This window comes from Mangifera indica, chromosome 19 (assembly GCF_011075055.1).
Source record: "Mangifera indica cultivar Alphonso chromosome 19, CATAS_Mindica_2.1, whole genome shotgun sequence".
Lineage (NCBI taxonomy): Eukaryota > Viridiplantae > Streptophyta > Magnoliopsida > Sapindales > Anacardiaceae > Mangifera > Mangifera indica.
Window position 1 is genome coordinate 11,468,025 of NC_058155.1, and position 18,258 is coordinate 11,486,282.

The 18,258-nt window shown below is 36.4% G+C and overlaps 3 protein-coding genes and 1 pseudogene across 3 annotated transcripts; 2 read left to right on the forward strand and 2 right to left on the reverse strand.

Annotated features, from left to right (window-relative positions):
* The first annotated feature begins 1,553 nt into the window (after positions 1 to 1,553).
* LOC123202762 (cytochrome P450 CYP82D47-like) lies at positions 1,554 to 4,449 on the forward strand. The gene is made up of 2 exons (XM_044618874.1): positions 1,554 to 2,796; positions 3,679 to 4,449. The coding sequence occupies exons 1-2, from the start codon at positions 1,873 to 1,875 to the stop codon at positions 4,300 to 4,302; spliced, it is 1,548 nt and encodes a 515-aa protein (XP_044474809.1). The 5' UTR covers positions 1,554 to 1,872; the 3' UTR covers positions 4,303 to 4,449.
* A 2,959-nt stretch (positions 4,450 to 7,408) lies between these two features.
* On the reverse strand, positions 7,409 to 8,848 carry LOC123202923. The gene is made up of 2 exons (XM_044619069.1): positions 8,831 to 8,848; positions 7,409 to 8,725 (listed from the first exon to the last, which is right to left on the reverse strand). The coding sequence occupies exons 1-2, from the start codon at positions 8,846 to 8,848 to the stop codon at positions 7,409 to 7,411; spliced, it is 1,335 nt and encodes a 444-aa protein (XP_044475004.1).
* A 1,775-nt stretch (positions 8,849 to 10,623) lies between these two features.
* Positions 10,624 to 16,194, forward strand: LOC123203091 (annotated as a pseudogene).
* A 37-nt stretch (positions 16,195 to 16,231) lies between these two features.
* Positions 16,232 to 17,611, reverse strand: LOC123203094 (protein JINGUBANG-like). Its single transcript, XM_044619270.1, has one exon. The coding sequence runs from the start codon at positions 17,603 to 17,605 to the stop codon at positions 16,337 to 16,339; it is 1,269 nt and encodes a 422-aa protein (XP_044475205.1). The 5' UTR covers positions 17,606 to 17,611; the 3' UTR covers positions 16,232 to 16,336.
* Between the last annotated feature and the right edge of the window lie 647 nt (positions 17,612 to 18,258).

Here is an 18,258-nt window from a genome sequence, read left to right on the forward strand (position 1 = left end):
TTCAGTTTCAATTAATGTCGCTATTTCTAGCTTGCATCTTTTCCAATAAAAATATTAAGAAACCCAATTTTTCATATCATTTTACAGATATTTATAGGTCAAGATTACAAAGGTGAGTATCTCATTATAAATTTTGCACTTACTTCTTTCCACCATGTATATGATTAAGCTCAAATTTACACAATTGCCTGACCAGTGAACCCCGTGGCTCTTCACATGAAAGGTCAGACAAGAGAGAGCCATTGTACGATGTGGGCCGCTAAATTATTAATGCAATGCAATCATTATGCAAACATGTTTCTATATGAATTTCGCATGTAAATTTATAATTGCACCCAAGACTAAATGTGGTGGGTGAAATAAAAGAAAAGTTGCAGAAGATGATTGTACAACTGAGAGAATGCAGAAAGTGTAGTGTTGGTATGATTGTAGATATTGATCTTCTTGCGTTGAAATTGTATTCAAATGTAATGGAGCACCAGGCAAAATTGAAACAAGAGTAGAATATCTTTTTGTTTCAGGAATTTCCACACTGTTCATCATTACCATGAATCTTTTCTTGGATTCTGAGACAAAATGTATACGATCCTGTCTCTTTCTCTATTTCTCTTATGTTCCACCACGTTTGTCTATTCTGTTTCTTCCACTTTAAGTTTTTCTCTTCATTTCTATTCTTAAATGGATATAATTTCTTTATTCTTTATTTAGTTGACACTGTTGCTTGTCACTGTTCTGGGAAAAAATCTTCTGTGAATTCCAAATCAGTTTGACATCATGATTGATTATTACTTGCGAAACAAAACTTGATTATACCAATTTTTTTTTTGCGCAGTTTATCCTATTAACCAAATTTTCACAGATTCAAAAGGTTATTCTGGGCTGAAATTTTTGTTTTTTTTGGTTTCAATTGGATTGACCTTTCCTCTTCTCGTTTGTCAGTAATAGGATGCCTCAAAGCCAACTGTTCTAATTTTGACTGAGTAAGATAACTCAAGTTAAAGAAAATTAAGATTAAGTTACTTTGAACTCTCTGGGAAAGAGAAGGGTCTTCGCTTTGTTTTACAAATATGCTTTCCTTCATTTTAACCTCGTACTTGAAGTCAAAAAATTGAGCTTAGTAAAGCTCATAAGCATGAACGTGGTGTGTTTGGATTTGCACCTTACAGCCCTTTCTGGCGTGAGATGATAAATAAAATTAAGATTAAGTGTTCTTTAAGCTTATTTAAGCTCATGGGCACCTTACAACCATTCCAAAAGCCACACCACTGGAGGTTCTCCTTTCCCTCGCCTCCCTGCCGAGCTCTATGACTGATTAAGTGTTCTTTAAGCTTGGATATGACAACTGACAAGTGCAAAAAATAATTGGTATTGTATACCAGTCTGGTGGTCAGCTAGCTTGGAGAATATTTGGTTGACAAGTAAATCTGAATGACAAAACTCCTCCTCATAAAACGATAAACTACAACAACAATTAGGCAGACCTTTGATACAATTTGGCATGCTGATAGCAGCCACTCGTTTACATTTCAATTTTCTCTAAGGGATGAATCCCTCAGAACCACAAAACCCTCACTTGAAATTTCTAGATAATCATATTATCCTTGAGCCTTTTTTTAAAATACTATTAATGTTCTATCAAAAAACTTTTCTTACCTACTACCAATGAAAAGCCTCCTGCCACTCTGTATTTAGCAATCACTGGTATTAATTAGTTGAACGATAAAAAAATAATTTTTTCCCATAGAAAAGTCTTAACCTGCCCCGCTGAAAAAGATGCAGATAAGCATACATTGAACTGTGTGACATAGTGCCAAGATGCTTATATAGGCCAAGCTGAACTCTTTCAGTGCTTCTCTGCGAGTCCAGGCAGCCATGGACTTTTTTCTCTCATCCCAAACAGGTTCTATCACGGAAATTTTCTGTTTTTCGGTCTTTCTATACTGTTTGCTGTGGTTATCAATAAATTTTGTAAGAACAGCAAGCAAGAAGAAAGGAGCACCAGAGGCTGGTGGAGCTTGGCCCGTGCTTGGTCATCTACATCTCCTAGGAGGGCCACGACCGCCTCAAAGAGTCCTCGCCGACATGGCTGATAAATATGGACTAATCTTCACTGTCAAGATGGGCGTTTATCGAGCTTTAGTGGTGAGTAATTGGGAGACTGCTAAAGAATGTCTCACTACCCACGATAAGGCCTTTGCCAGTCGTCCAAAAACCATGGCCCTGGAGCTGTTAACTTACAATTCTTCCATGTTTGGCTTCAGCCCATATGGCCCCTATTGGCGCCAGGTTCGCAAGATTGTCACAGTGGAGCTTCTCTCAACCCACCAGCTTGAGAAACTCAGAAACGTACGAGAATCTGAGGTGAAAAATTCTTTGAAAGAGTTATATGACCTCTATGTTGAGAAGAAGGTGTTGGTGGATATGAAAAGATGGTTTGGAGATACAGCCCTTAACGTGATTTTGAGAAATGTTGTGGGAAAGCGATGCAGTTTGCGAGAGGATAAAGAGAGCAATAAATGGAAAGAGGAATTAGCCAATTTTTTTGCGTTGACTGGGAAGTTTGTGGTGTCAGATGCGTTGCCATTTCTGAAGTGGCTGGATATAGGAGGAGACAAGAAGCCAATGAAGAAGACGGCAAAAAAATTAGACGTTATTGTTCAAGAATGGCTGGAAGAGCACAAGAGGAAGAAGAAAGGAGATCAAGAAGATTTCATGGATGTGATGATGTCCATTCTGGAAGATCCAGATTTGTTTCCAGGTCGTGATGCTGATACTGTCAACAAAGCTACCTGCCTGGTACGCCTCTATAAACCAATTTTAGTGTCTTCTGCAGTCCCTAGATCTGCATTTGACTTAGAAAAAGCGAAAGAACCATTCTCATCCAAGGTTTTATGATAACATTGCATCCCTTAAATTTTAAAAAACCATTTTCCACCCATTTGTTAAATTTTTTAACCAATTCTGTTTACTTTTTTTTTTTTTTTGTATATAATTACTGAAAAGGCAAAAAAGTCCTCAACCTAAATAATATTTTACTCGAAAAATTTTATTATATAATTTAATATCATAATTTATATTAATTTGAATTAAAACTAACAAAAATTTTTTAATGTATAAGATGTCAATAACATATAATAATATATTTTAGTTAAATTTAATTTTTGAAAAATTAAAGGTATTAATGAAAATTTAAAGAGGGTTTTTAATTTTGAAAAAAGTTTTGGAATATTTTTAAGATTTTAATATGTTCTTAATATTTTAAAATTGATAATTATACCCCTAAAATATATAAGAAATATAAGTATCATATAAAATTATATTATACTTTTAAAATATACGAGATTAATATGATAATTTATTAACTAAGATAGAAAAAATATTTATTTATCCTTAATAAGTTTTTAAAAAATAACATTAACACCTCCACAATATATCTCTATGGTAATATTTGAAACAAATAACATAAATACCCTTTAATTATTATTATTAACATTTAACTTGACAAATGAGAAGTAAATTGGCTTTTCCAAATTTAATAAGGGAAAATAGTCGTTTTATAAAACCTTGGGTTGGGAATGATATTTGGCCAGTTGAAAATGGTAACTTCTAACGTCATGTGCCAATTTTCTTTGAACTAATGAGTTATCTGCCAATTTTCCCCCTCTACCGACGTTGCAGTCCCTCGTATTGGCGGCCGGAGACACCACAGCAGTTACGTTAACATGGGCGCTCTCTTTACTTCTCAACAACCCCGACGTCCTAAACAAAGCCCGCGATGAATTAGACTTTCACATTGGCAAAGAAAGACAAGTGAAGGAGTCAGACCTAAAAAATTTACCTTACCTCCAGGCCATCCTGAAGGAAACCATGCGTCTATACCCAGCTGGCCCACTCTCAGTTCCACATGAATCCATGGAAGATTGCACCGTTCTTGATTACCATGTGCCAGTAGGCACACGGCTCTTTTTCAATCTTTGGAAGATTCATCGCGATCCTCGTGTTTGGCCGGACCCAGATACGTTTCAGCCGGAAAGATTTCTTACGACCCACAAGGAATTCGATGTGAGGGGTCAGAATTTTGAATACATGCCGTTCGGCAGCGGCAGAAGAATGTGTCCTGGAGTGTCGTTTTCCCTTCCGGTTCTGCAACTTACACTTGCTTCTTTGCTGCATGGGTTCGAATTTGCAACGCCGTTTGATGAAGCTGTTGACATGGCTGAGGGGATCGGAATGACTTTTGTTAAAATCGCTCCTCTTGAACTTCTTCTCACCTCACGGCTTTCTCCTTCTTTATATGTTTAAATTCAGTGATAATTAATGTCAAATGTTGGAGAGGAGAGGTAACTTTATATAAGAGAAAGACTTTGTGTGAGAGAATTATTTGAGAGGAAAAGACTTATAATTTTTATTCATGCTTCAAATATAAAATAATTAGAGTATTTATAGGTACAAGGATGACTTTTAAAATCCTAAATACATGAACCTAATATTGAACTTGTACATTAACCATTAACACTCTAACATTAAACTTGTACTACTAACATTGAACTTGTGTATGAACAAGAACTTGAACTTGTAAATGAATCATGTATGAACATGAACTTATGTTACAAACATTGAACTTTGAGTTGCACAAACATTTAACTTGTATCATATAAGATGTACCTAGAAATATGTTCATGGATTTGTGTCACATGAGATGCACCTTGAAATATGTTCATGAACTTGTGTCACATGAGATGCACCTAAAAATCTTCAAATTAACTTTCAACACTCTCCCTTAATTTGATATCTTCTTCTTTACTCCAAGATATGCTCGTAGTCGATGAAACTCTTCAAACTTGAGTGGCTTTGTAAAAATGTCCGCAACTTGATCATGTGTCTTTACATACTTAAGCTTTATTTTCTTTTTTTCAACACATTCTCTTATAAAATGATACCTTGTGTCAATATGTTTGCTACGATCATGGAAAACCGGGTTCTTGGCTAATGCTTGTGCAGATTTGTTATCAATGCAAATTTCAGTTGCTGCCTTTTGTGGTAAATAAAGTTCCCTCAATAAACTCCTTAGCCAAATAGCATGACAAGTGCAAGATGTTGCTGCGACATATTCAGATTCACAAGTTGAAAGAGTAACAATGGACTGCTTCTTTGAACTCCATGTAATAGCACAATCACCCATGTAAAATACAAAACCAGTAGTGCTCTTTCTATCATCAACATCTCCTGCAAAATCACTATCACAAAATCTAACAAGCTTGAAATCAATTGTTGAAGAGTAGAACAACCCATAATCAATTGTTCCTTTAAGATAACGAAGTATTCTTTTAGCAGCTTTCATGTGAGTAGAAGTAGGAGCTTCCATAAAACGACCTAACATTCCAACTGCAAAAAGAATATCTGGCCTTGTACATGTCATGTATCTCAAACTTCCCACAAGACTTTTGAATACAGTGGGATCTTCCTTACATCCTTCATCGAACTTTGACAATTTTATTCCACATTCCATGGGTGTGCTGACAGGATTGCAGTCAAGCATGTTGAATTTCTTCAATATTTCTCTTGCATAACTTTCTTGTGAAATAAAAATTTCATCTTATGTTTGCTTCATCTCCAAGCCCAAATAGTATGACATAAGTCCTATGTCTGTCATTTCAAACTCTTGTGACATAGTTTTCTTGAATTCTTCAAACAGTCTTGGATTATTATCGGTGAAGATAAGATCATCCACATAAAGGCAAATAAGTAACAAATCTTCATTCTGATATGATTTAACATAAAGAGAGTACTCATGAGGGCAACGAACAAATCCATTGTCTTGGAAGTACTTGTTAATGCGAGTATTCCAAGCTCTTGGTGCTTGCTTTAAACCATATAATGTTTTCCTCAATCTCAAAACTTTATCTTCATGGCCTTTAACTAGAAAACCCATTGGTTGCTTAACATAAATCTCTTCTTCAAGATAACCATTTAGAAAAGCTGACTTAACATCGAGTTGGCAAATTTTCCACTTCATTTGAGCTGCCAAAGAAATCAGCAATCGAATCGTCTTCATACGAGCAACAGGTGCAAAAAATTCTTCATAGTCTACAATATACTTTTGCTTGTATCCTTTAGCAACAAGTCTTGTTTTATATCTTTCCACATCTCATTTTACATTCTTCTTTGTTTTATAAACCCATTTGACTCTAATAGCTTTATGACCCTCGGGAAGTTTTGACAATTCCCAAGTGTTATTTTTCTCAATTGCTTTTATTTCTTCTTCCATAGCTTGCCTCCATTTGTTGTTTTTCACCGCTTCCTCATAGTTTAATGGTTCACTATCAATAAGAAGACAAAAGAAATCATAATTAGAAATTTCTTCAGTTTCGTTATAAATATCATGCAAGCTTCTCATTTTCTGTGATTCTCTACTAGAATCTTCCTCATGTGTAGAAGAAGTAGGAGAATGAGATGAACTTAGATCTTGAATAACATTTTCTTCTTCATCATCAAAGTATGGAAAAAAGTCATAGGTGTTTTCTTCTTTTGTCTCCCAATCCCACATTGCTTCTTCATCAAACTCAACATCTCGGCTCACTACGATCTTATGTGTGCTTGGATTGTATAACCTGTAGCCTTTAGACTTTTGATCATAGCCAATGAAAACATGTTTGACACTTCGATCATCTAACTTGGATCTTTCTTGTTGCGGCACATAAACATATGCAATACTTCCAAAAACTCGAACATGAGCAACACTGGGCTTTCTTCCACTCCATGCTTCTTGTGGTGTCTTGTCTTTGACACTTCTTGTTGGAGATCTGTTTGACAAATAAACTGCACAAGCTATGGCTTCTGCCCAAAATTCTTTAGGCATACACTTGGTTTTCAGCATACATCGAGCCATATTGAGAATTGTTCTATTCTTCCTTTCGGCAACACCATTTTGTTGTGGTGATCTAGGAACTGTTAAAGGACAACGAATACCATGTAGTTCACAAAAATTGTTGAACTCTTTTGATGTGAATTCACTACCTCGATTAGACCTCAAAGCTTTAATTGTATAGCCACTTTCATTTTCCACCAGAGTCTTGAACTTATTGAATGCTTCAAAAGCTTCAAATTTCTGTTTCAAGAAATAAACCCAAGTCTTTCGACTATAATCATCAATGAAAAGCAAAAAATATCTATTATTACCAAAAAACAATGGTTAGATCGGTCCACACACATCAATGTGCACAAGCTGAAGTGGCTTAGTTGCTTTTATCTCAGCTTCTTTTGGAAAACTCCTTCTCGAATGCTTACCAAGTAGACATCTTTCACATAAATGATGTTGATGGTTTATGTGAGGCATTCCTTTCACCATGTATTTATCTCCCAAAAGTTTGAGTGCTCCAAAATTCAAGTGCCCAAATCTCGTATGCCATCACCATACTTCTTCTCTTATATCTACCTTCAAGCATTTAGCGTCTATTGTATAGAGATTCAACATAAACATTCTATTTTTGGACATAAACACCTTAGCAATCAACTTATCATTTTGATCTTTGGGCCAAAGGCAACAATCTTTCATGTGAATTTCATACCCTTTTTCAATAAGTTGTCCCAAACTCAAAATATTGGTTTTTAATTTAGGCACATAATATACGTCAGTAATAAGCATATGATGTCCATTTCTTGAGAAAATTAAAATAGTACATTTTTCACATATCTGAATTCGTGAAGAATCTCTAAAGGAAACATTGTCTTGCACTTTATCATCAAGTGTCACAAATTTTCCTTTGTCCCCACACATGTGATTGCTTGCTCCATTATATAAAAACCACGAGTTTTCTTCTTTTCCTTTGTCATCTTTGAGTGTTAGCAACAAAGCGGGCTCTTCAACTTCTTGTTTGTCATCAACAACATTCACTTGTTCTTTAACATTAGTTGTTGGAAAATAACATTCCCAAGAATAATGACCAAAATTATGACAATTATAACACTTAACTTTAGACTTATCATACATCTTCTCATTTGGTCTAGAATTATTACCTCTTCCTCTGCCTCTTGCTCTTCCTCGACCTCTATATGATTGATGACTCCTTTCATCATTGGTAAAGTTGTCATAATCACCTCCACCTCGTCTTTCTCTACCATAACCTAGACCACGGCCTCGTCCTCGTCCTCGTCCTTTGTGGTTAGTGTCACCATTATCATCTTTCAAAGAAACTTTTACTTTTAGAGCTTGCTTTAGTGGTTCATCTTCCCTCCTTTTAATCTTGTCTTCATGGGCCTGTAAAGAGCCTTCTAATTGTTCAAGTGATAAGAAGTCTAAATCTTTAGATTCTTCAATAACACAAACCACATAATCAAACTTTGGAGTCAAGGAACGAAGAATTTTTTCCACCACAAGAACATCTTCAATCTGATCACCATACCTTTTCATTTGACTTACGATGGTCTTTACCTTTGAACAATAATCCGAAATTGACTTAGAGTCCTTCATACGCAAAGCTTCAAAATCACCTCGTAATGATTGGAGTCGCACTTTTTTCACTTTGTCAACTCCTTGAAATGAACTTTGCAAAATCTCCCATGCTTCTTTTGAGGTAGTTGCATCGGCCACCTTCACGAACATTGAATCATCCAAACATTGATGGATGAGGGTGAGTGCTTGTTGATCCTTCTTCTTTATCTTTGCCAAAGCATCCTTCTCATTCTGTGGTAGATCAGCTTCATTTTCAGGTTCTACATAACCTTTCTGAATAATATCTCATGCATCTTGTGAGCCAAGTACAACTTTTATGCGGAGACACCAAGTTCCATAATTTTCTTTTGTGAGGCGAGGAAATTGAAATGAGTATACTCCATTGTTATTTACCATTTCTAATCGCTCCTCTTGAACTTCTTCTCACCCCACGGCTTTCTCCTTCTTTATATGTTTAAATTCAGTGATAATTAATGTCAAAGTCTTCTATATTTTTGCTAATTGACACTCGAAATGGTATGATTCAATCGAAACAAATGAAAATAAATTATGGGACTTCCTCCATAAGCTTTTGAGTTCAATCATCTCAACAGATGGCCCATCCCTTTCACTAAAATATCAGTAATCACGCATTCTTAAAATCCCTTAAAAAAAGAAGATAGGGACAAGACCAGCCAAAAGGCAGGTGGCCACACAGACTTTGACAAAAGCCCTATATAAGAGAACCTATCAAATTGACAGGAATTTTGTTGGACTTGATAATTTCGTTGGTTGTTGGAATGCGTTTGGCCTCAATTATTGCTGTATTGGCCAGAGTGATGAATGAAACTGATCCACCAACAGCAAGAATCCAGCTTAGCATATATGACAGAAAGCTTTATCAATGTGAGCTCAGATAGCTGAAGTCGAGTCCAGCTTAGTTCTCTGCAGGCCATGAATTATGATATTTGGAGGCACAGACAGAACAACTGTTACGCTCACATGGGCTGTAGCTTTAGTAATTAATAACCGTAGTGTCTTGGATAAAGCCCATAACGAAGGAAGACGAGTACAGGAATTAGATGTTAAAAACTTGGTCTACTTTCAAGCTACCCTAGAGGAAACATTAGGTCTGTATCCAGCTCCAGCAGTCCCATTGTCTCTGCCACATGAATCCTTAGAAGATTGCAGCAGCAATGGTGGGTACCCTGTGCCACCCAGCACACGTCTTTCAGTCTATCTGTCAAAGCTTCATGGAGATCCAAAAGTTTGGTGTAATCCTGTGAGTTTCAGCTCTAAGGGCTAGCTTAAATGATAATAAAGGAATTCCATGTATAAGAGACTATGCCAGAGGCCAGCTTGCTTGAGGTACTTCTCACTCCACGACTTCCTGGCTTGTTAATTTACTGTTTTCATGAACCTTTAAAATGGTCCTAGATTATGAAAACTGACTATCCCGACTCATTACTGTCCTCACATGGTGCTTGTGCGACCAATATTGTTTCGCACTTTAAGCTTCTCTTTGCACTGGCTAATAATAGAAATACATGATTAGCCATCACCCCAAGATCTCTGCTATCCATTCAACAGTGATTCTCATCACTGGCCGGAAGAAGCGGATTCCTCAACTGATTCACAAGCTGGTCCCTGCCATCCTTGTGCCACATCCGGCGTGAATTGAAAGATCGATCAGGCTGAATCCATTGTGGAAGATTTGGATCCAAAGAGCATCTAGAGAATACGTAAAGAAGTTTCTAAGATATCTTGGAACATTTCCCACCCAAATATACTACAAATTAATTGCTAGTATAATCCAACATTAAGATGTAATGATATCCTAACCTGACAACTAATCAGTTAGAATGATTAAGTGAGTAAAATAAATATGTATATAGATTGAAAAAATAGTATTATTAATAATAATATACTATTATATAATTAAATCATATTAATATAATTAAATATTATTTTATTTTTCATTATATTTATATATTATATTAATTTAGAATTTGTTGTAACGTTTATATCAAATCAATTGACTTGCAAAAACAAGTCACTATATTGGACTGTCCTAGCTGCCACATATGACCTACCACTAGCCTTCATCTTCTAATCATATTCATATGATTCCTGCTACATTATTAATACAAAAATATATGCACGTAATTGTGAGATCATGATTAAACAATAATTGGCCCTATCAAGATTAGTTAACCACCGTCAACTAACCATGGTTACCATTTCCAATTTTGCCTTCAAATCTTTTTATCCCGCTTAACTTGAAGGAAACCGTCTCAAAACCATTCCCATTACCTCTTCAGATTCTCACTTCAAGTCGCGCTAATGCTTCCTGAAAGAACAGACTCCAGCTTGAGTCAGCGTACCTCCACGGTTGAGGTGACGACGGAGAGAGTGGTGGTGGCCGTTAGAGCAGAAAAGGTGATTTCCAAGACTGCATTAGCATGGGCTCTCACTCACATTGTTCATCCCGGGGACGGTATTACTTTTGCTTGCCGTTTTCCCAGCCGAAAAATCAGGTAAATTATGTTAATTTTGCATTTCTATTTTTCCTTCTGGTTTTCAAGTTTATGAAGCGTTTGTTTTAATGTTGTGTTACAAGGTAGAAGATTCTGGAGGTTTCCGAGGTTGAATGGCGATCGTAAGAGCAGTCAGGCGGAAAAGTTGCCGGATCGGATTTGCAAAATCTCCGAGTATTGTTCACAGATGATATTTCAGTTTCATAACCAAATCGAGGTCAGTTTCAAAATTTACACCACATTTTTCACCTAACAATTTATACCCTACGTGTTAATTCTTTTTTACGTGGTACAGTTATTATATTGTAAAATTAAAGTGACAAAGATACAGATAGTCTTCGGAGGAAGAAAAAAACTGTGAATTGATTGAGTGTCAGAGTGTAGAAGATTCAAGGAAGCCAAACAGGTTTTAAGATCTGTCGCTGGTGAGATGCAAACAAATTAAGTTAATCAATAAAATAAGGTCTTCCTTTTGTCGGTGAATTGCATGAGCATAGAAGTTGCTGGCAGATCAATTGTAGACCCCATGAACAGAAACTTGTTATGGCCTGTTTGATTTCACAGAATGGGTGAAAAAGTGTAGGGATATTTGTTTTTATTCATCACTAATAATTTACTTATGAGTCAAAATGGAGACGGTGCCTTAATGTTTTATGCAGTAACAGTGAAATGGCTGAATGTAGGTGAGAGTGAAAATTAAGGTGGTATCAGGGACTCCTGGAAGTGCAGTGGCGACTGAGGCAAGGAGCAATGGAGCCAAGTGGGTCGTACTGGACAAGTAATTTAACATTAAAAAAAAAAAAAGTATTATTTCTTTTTTTATGAGCTTTTCATTTAATGGGTTTGGTGGTGGCTTATAGTCTATTTTCATGTTTAAAAGCTACCCAATGATTAAATTCTCTTTTTAGAATGATCTAAATGTTCCAATCGGTGTTTGGCTGTTAAAATATTTTTCAATTCATTAAATACATAAATTAGAATATGGGATATTAAAAAAATACCATCATTTGTATCTACATATACATTTTTATCACATATTTTATGGATTAAATATTTATACCACAAAATCTAACATAATACCTAAAGTATCCTTATTTTCAACTTTAAAAACGCAAATCTTAATCTATGTTTGAACACTAAGTAACAAATATCTTGCATAAAACTTATCAATACCTCTTATATTAAGTTTTCTTTTTTGTTTCAAAATTAGAAACATGTGATTTATAGAAATAAAAATTTATTTTTCAATGTTGTTATTTGTCAATTAAATTAGTTAGATACTGATAATACAACCTAAAAATAAAACTTGATTATGTAGAATGATTGTTTATGATGTGTTTGAAATTAAAATCATATGGAAAATGTACTTGAAGAAAATTGAAGAGTAGGAGATATCTCAGGGTCTACCCTTCGATTTTCTCCAAGTACGTTTTCTACCTTATTTTCTTTCCAAATACATCATAAACAATCATTTTATATAATCAAATTTTATTTTTTAAATTGTATTATTAGTATCTAACTAATTTAATTGACAAATAACAACATTGAAAAATACATTTTTATTTCTATAAATCACAGGTTTTTAATTTTGAAACAAAAAAGAAAACATAATATAAAGGGTATGGATTAATATTACTCTAGATTAGGATAATTTTTAAGTAAAGTATTTGTTATTTAGTGTTCAAATGTTAACTGAGACTTATGCTTTTAAGGTTAAAGACAAAGGTACTTTAGGTATTATACTAGATTTTGTGTTAAAAATGTTTAATTAATAAAATGTGTAGTAAAAAAAATGTATACCCGGGGCCAAAATGATGGTATTTTTTTTAATATCCCTTAGAATATTCTATTCAAAACATAATTTCATTAAAAAACCAACATTATAGTGGCAAAAAAGTAATTTTATTATAAAAAATTCAAAAATTGTCCATTTTAAGAGTTTGGAAACTACAATTTAATATTCACAATTCAAGTTTAGAAACTCCAACTATCACAATCGTCACTCATTCAAACCCAAATCCACCCACCCAAGTTAAAACCCATTAGAATTGTCCCCCACCAAAACTTTCAAACATACATGACAATATAGCGTTTTACATGTTTGAAACTTATAATTTAATCATTGCAATTCGAGTTTAGAAAATTTAGCCGCCACAATCTCCACCCATTCAAGCTCAAACCCACCAGAATTGTCACCCACCCAAATCCAAACCTAAATCCACCAAAGTCGTCACTCACCCAAACCTAAACCTCATAAAACTATCAAACACAATAATTTAATCATTTTATATTTTTAAAAATTGGAAGTCAATGCAATTTAAGTTTAGAAACATTAGATGCCTCAACCACCACCCCTCCAAACCCATTTCCATTAGAACCACCACCCACCAAAACACAAACTCAAAAGAAACATTTGTAAGGAAAAAGAGGATGAAAGAGAATGAGAAGAAAACGGTGTTGATAACAAATTTGATATATAAAGGGTTATCTTATAATTTTGTTAATTCGAATAGCATAATAATTTTAAAAAGTGAAATAGTTAAAATAATAAAGCCATTTAACTTTCTAATGATGTCAAAATTATCTTTTATACATAAAGTTAGGTTTTGGATAGGAAAATGTGATTTACACATTCAGTAGATGAAAAAGTGTTTTAATGCAGGAACGGAAAAGTAAATCACCTTTTGAATTTGCACATCCAACGTTTATGTGATATTTAACTGCGAAAACACAAGGGTGAGGAACGAATTCATACCAGGGTTCAAGCAATTAACCACATTTCAAGCCCACTACTACTTTAAAATAAAGCAAGGAAATAGGCTTCGGGGGACATGACAGTAGCTAAGGATTTATACTAGCTAGCATTTTGCTTTGATTCATCCTCCAACTAGTCGATTAAGTCAGGCTCTTGGTGTTTTATCTCATTCATAATCCCATTTTGCTTGAGCTGAAATTTGTGATCTCTATGAGACTTTGGTTTTGCAGCCTTTTTATAAGCCAGAATATACAGATTGGAAGCAAGTGCTTCACGGTTTTTGTTCTGCTGAAGCAGAAAACTAAAGCAAGAGCTGCAACATTGCCTGGAGGAACTTCACTGCAACATTGTAGCGATAAAAAATTCTTAAGCCAAAGTCCTTAGGCTTAATTTACATGGCTCAGATGATGACCAAACGCCATATCTCTCCGCTGCTGCTTCACTATTTGAGGAAACTGGAAAGTTACCAGCAGAAAGCATGAACAATTCCACTCCCGTATACAGTCCTGAAAGACAAATCACTTCTTCCTCAAGAACTGCCAAACAAGGATCATTAACGAGTTCTGATACAACGACACCACTTTTTCTAGTCTATGAAGAAAACCCTCTTTTTGAAGGAATGAATAGAGGATACTACATCCCAATAGATAATCAAATCCATTTTGATGATCCAGTTATGTCACTAAACTCCCAGAAACAAAGACTAGCTACTAACTGCAACAGTGCATTTTGGATTCCAGAATGTCGCATTGTTGATGACTCCAAACTATAGAGATACTCACAAAAGTAAATCTCCAACTTCCAGGTCCCTGCTTGATAAGTTTATTCAGTATGATCTAGATACAAAGGCTGGCAGACTGGATTTCAATCAAAGTTATCAAAAAGGCCAAATTATAAATCTAAGTTCAACCATCAGGAATGCTGTCCCTTTAGGTAGAACATCCTCAATACCTCCACCATTATGCTCCCAATGTCAACACAAGGACCGATATTTGGCAAACCACCGAGAATGTTTTCCTATAAGGAGCTCGAGGAAGCTACAGACGGTTTTTCAAGCGTTAATTTCTTAGCAGAAGGTGGTTTTGGAGTTGTTTCCAGGGGAGTTTTGAGAGACGGCCAAATGGTTGCTGTGAAGTTGTTAAAGTTTGACGGTTCACAGGCTGATGCTGACTTCGGCAGGGAAGTGAGAGTTTTAAGCTGTGCTCAACATAGGAATGTCGTATTGTTGATTGGGTTCTGTATTGACAGCAGGAGGAGAGTCTTAGTTTATGAGTTCATATGCAATGGCTCCTTGGATTTCCATTTACACGGTATTCCCTTTCTCTGTTGAATTTTTTCCCCAAAGAAATACTGTCGTCAATATTCTTTGCTTTCATTTGCATCCTTGCCTTTGAATTTGACTCGATATTGATTGCACTTCTGTAAATTTACAGGGAATATAACGGACCCATTAGACTGGCAATCTCGACTGAAGTTAGCAATAGGAGCAGCTCAAGGGTTAAGATATCTTCACGAAGATTGCAGAGTTGGTTGTATAGTGCATAGAGACATGAGGCCTAGTAATATCCTCCTTACTCATGATTTTGAACCTCTGGTACATGAATTTCTGATCATGCTCGTAGCAAAAATAACAGAATATGCATATTCTTTAATTGTTTTGGTGTTTTGTTAGGTAGCTGATTTTGGACTTGCTAGGTGACACTCGCAATGGCGTACAAATATAGAGGAACGAGTCATCGGATCATCAGGGTACCAAATTGGTCTGAATATTTCATTTGAAAATTGGTCTATTGTTAATCTTTGGCGTGTTCAAATGCAGGTATCTTGCACCAGAATATGTTAACGGTGGAAAAATTGCACAGAAGGTTGATGTGTATGCATTTGGAGTGGTATTATTAGAGCTCATGACAGGTCAAAGAACCAGCAAGCTGCAACATTACAAGGGGCATTATGTGCTGTCTAACTGGTTCCACCCTCTGGCTTCATTAGAGCCAGGCTTTATCCTAGAAAAGATATATTTCCTAATTGACCCATATTTAGCCTCTAATCATGACCAGAACTTCACCCATCAGCTACAGGCTATGGCCCGCGCTGCCTTCTTGTGTTTATGCACTGATCCAGAATCCAGACCACCAATGTCAAAGGTTAATTTGCTGCCCTATTTGAATCTTGTGGGCTTTAGTTATATCATATAATCACTTATATTTTGTAAAATTTCAGGTCCTTCGAATACTTGAAGGTGGAGAGACAGCAGTGCCACTGGCTTTGGACTTTAACTCAGTCGGTAACAGAAGTGGTCATTTGCCTGGCCTGAGCTCACGCAGACAGCAGGAAGGAAGGAGAACTCACAGTCGTAGGCTTTCACATTAAATAAGTAAATTCCAAGCCAATCTTACCAGAACATTACGAAAGGTTAAAAAAACGACTTTAGTATCCAAACAGTCCTTTTCCGACATTGTAGGCAAAGCCCAGAAAAAAAAAAAAAACCAAAAACTATCTTTGTACCTCTAGCCCAGCATATACAGACCCAATTACATCAAATAAAACCCAGCAGGAAAAAATTTGCCCCATCCACAGACTGAATGCAGATTTTTTAGTATAAAATACGTGGAGCTACTGCGTCTGCACCTTAGCCATATCAGGACCCATCTCAGACACCCCCCAAACCTTAACCGATTTATCAAGACTCCCACTGTAGACAATCCAACGTTTACCTCGATTGAATGAATCACGATCCTCCTCAGCTGCCAAGCATTTGACTGGTCCAGTGTGGCCCGTCAGCACTGAGAGACAAATGTGAGTCGTCCCATCTCTTCTCCACACGCATATGGTCTTATCCGCTGATCCGCTGAACACCAAGTTCCCAGCAGCCATCAGACATAGAACCGCAAGTTTGTGGCCTTTAAGGACCCCGCCATGAGATAACTGGCTGTCATGTTCCCAAAAGTTGAGTAGACCATCACTGGAGCCGCAATACACGGTGGAATTTGAGGTGTTCACTGCCAGAGCTGTCACCGCACATTCTTGTTGTAGCAATGTACGGAAAAGGGTGTGCTTTGTTCCTTTACCATTTTGGTCCCTTTTCCATACTTTAACGGTGCCGTCAGCTGAACCGGTGAAGACGGTGTCTTCCCAGCTCGATACCACAGAGTTTACAGCGTCCTCATGAGCAATGACGGATTCTAGGCATTTTGAATCTGAAAGTCTCCAAACTTTGAAAGTTCTGTCCCATGAGGCTGTGTACAAAAGGCCACTGCCTTCATCCAAGCTCATACACGACACCGTATCTGAGTGTTTGATCCAGAGGGATGAACGACGACGTCTCACTTCAACGTAATTACTTGGTTTGAGGGAGCTCTTGAATATGTCCTTCAAGGTTGGTAAAGTACCCAATCGCTTGTGGACACTTTGGTTCTTCGGAGAGACTTTCCATACACGAATCTTACCATCTTGATGACCAGTAAAAATCTTCCCACCGGAGATAACTATGGCCTTAACAAGACCACTACTTGCTTTGAACCCACAAAACTCTTTCAAATTCTTCCAAACCCGAATGTTCTTGCTATCAGAACCAGTGTACAACAGGTCCTTGGTTGCAGCTAAGGAATAAATATGACCCTCTTCACGTACAAGGGAGCCGATGAGGCCGTCTTGCGGAAGGCTGTCATCAGACTGGGTCCATGGAGAATATTGAAAGGGTGTAGTTTGGTTCCATGGCGACATGGTCAAGGGTGAACCCTCACAGCTCATCCGAGAGGCGTCAGAAAAGGATGAAGTAAACATTGAAGCACTGCTAGAACGGACATGAAAACCATCATCATTCTGTGAAGTTGAAGAAAGATTTTGACCAGAATGCAACATGCCGCCGCCCAAACTTGACATTGAATTCGAACCGTCAGATTAAGCAACCGTCGTACGTCCTCCGTCTATTATTCCAATCCAAAAACGCTAAAGATATTAAAAATTAAAACGACATGAATACAAGGCGAGGACCAGAGAGTAGCTGTTAGAACGAAAGAGCTAAAGGCGGGAGAAGAGAGAGGGACTTTTATATATAAATCCGAACCGTTTTAAGGACACGTGTACGTTACAGAGAGAAATAATAACGGGGTTGTTAGTTTTATCAGTTTGGGTTGCCGTTATTAGTGAACGGTTTATGCTTTTGCATGTATTTTTAGCTTGTATTTTAAGGCTTATTGTAAAGATCGCATGAGCTAAACGATTTTATTTTGCCTAAAATCATTTATATTTTTCTATTAGTCTTTAAAAATGCATATTCACATCCAATTTTAAATAAACTAAAAATATTTAGGTTATGATAGTAATAACCGATTAATAGATTCTCATATTAACCCACAAATAAACTTTATATATGGTTAGAGACCCTTCATTCAGAGATTGGACTTGTGCAGTCCATTAGCTCTTCTATTCTTACCCTCTTCTTGGGCCTCTTGTGGGGTTTGGGCCAAACTGGGCTTCTCCAACAAAGTGCATTAAAAGTATATGAAAATTCTTCAAACAAATTATTCTCTACA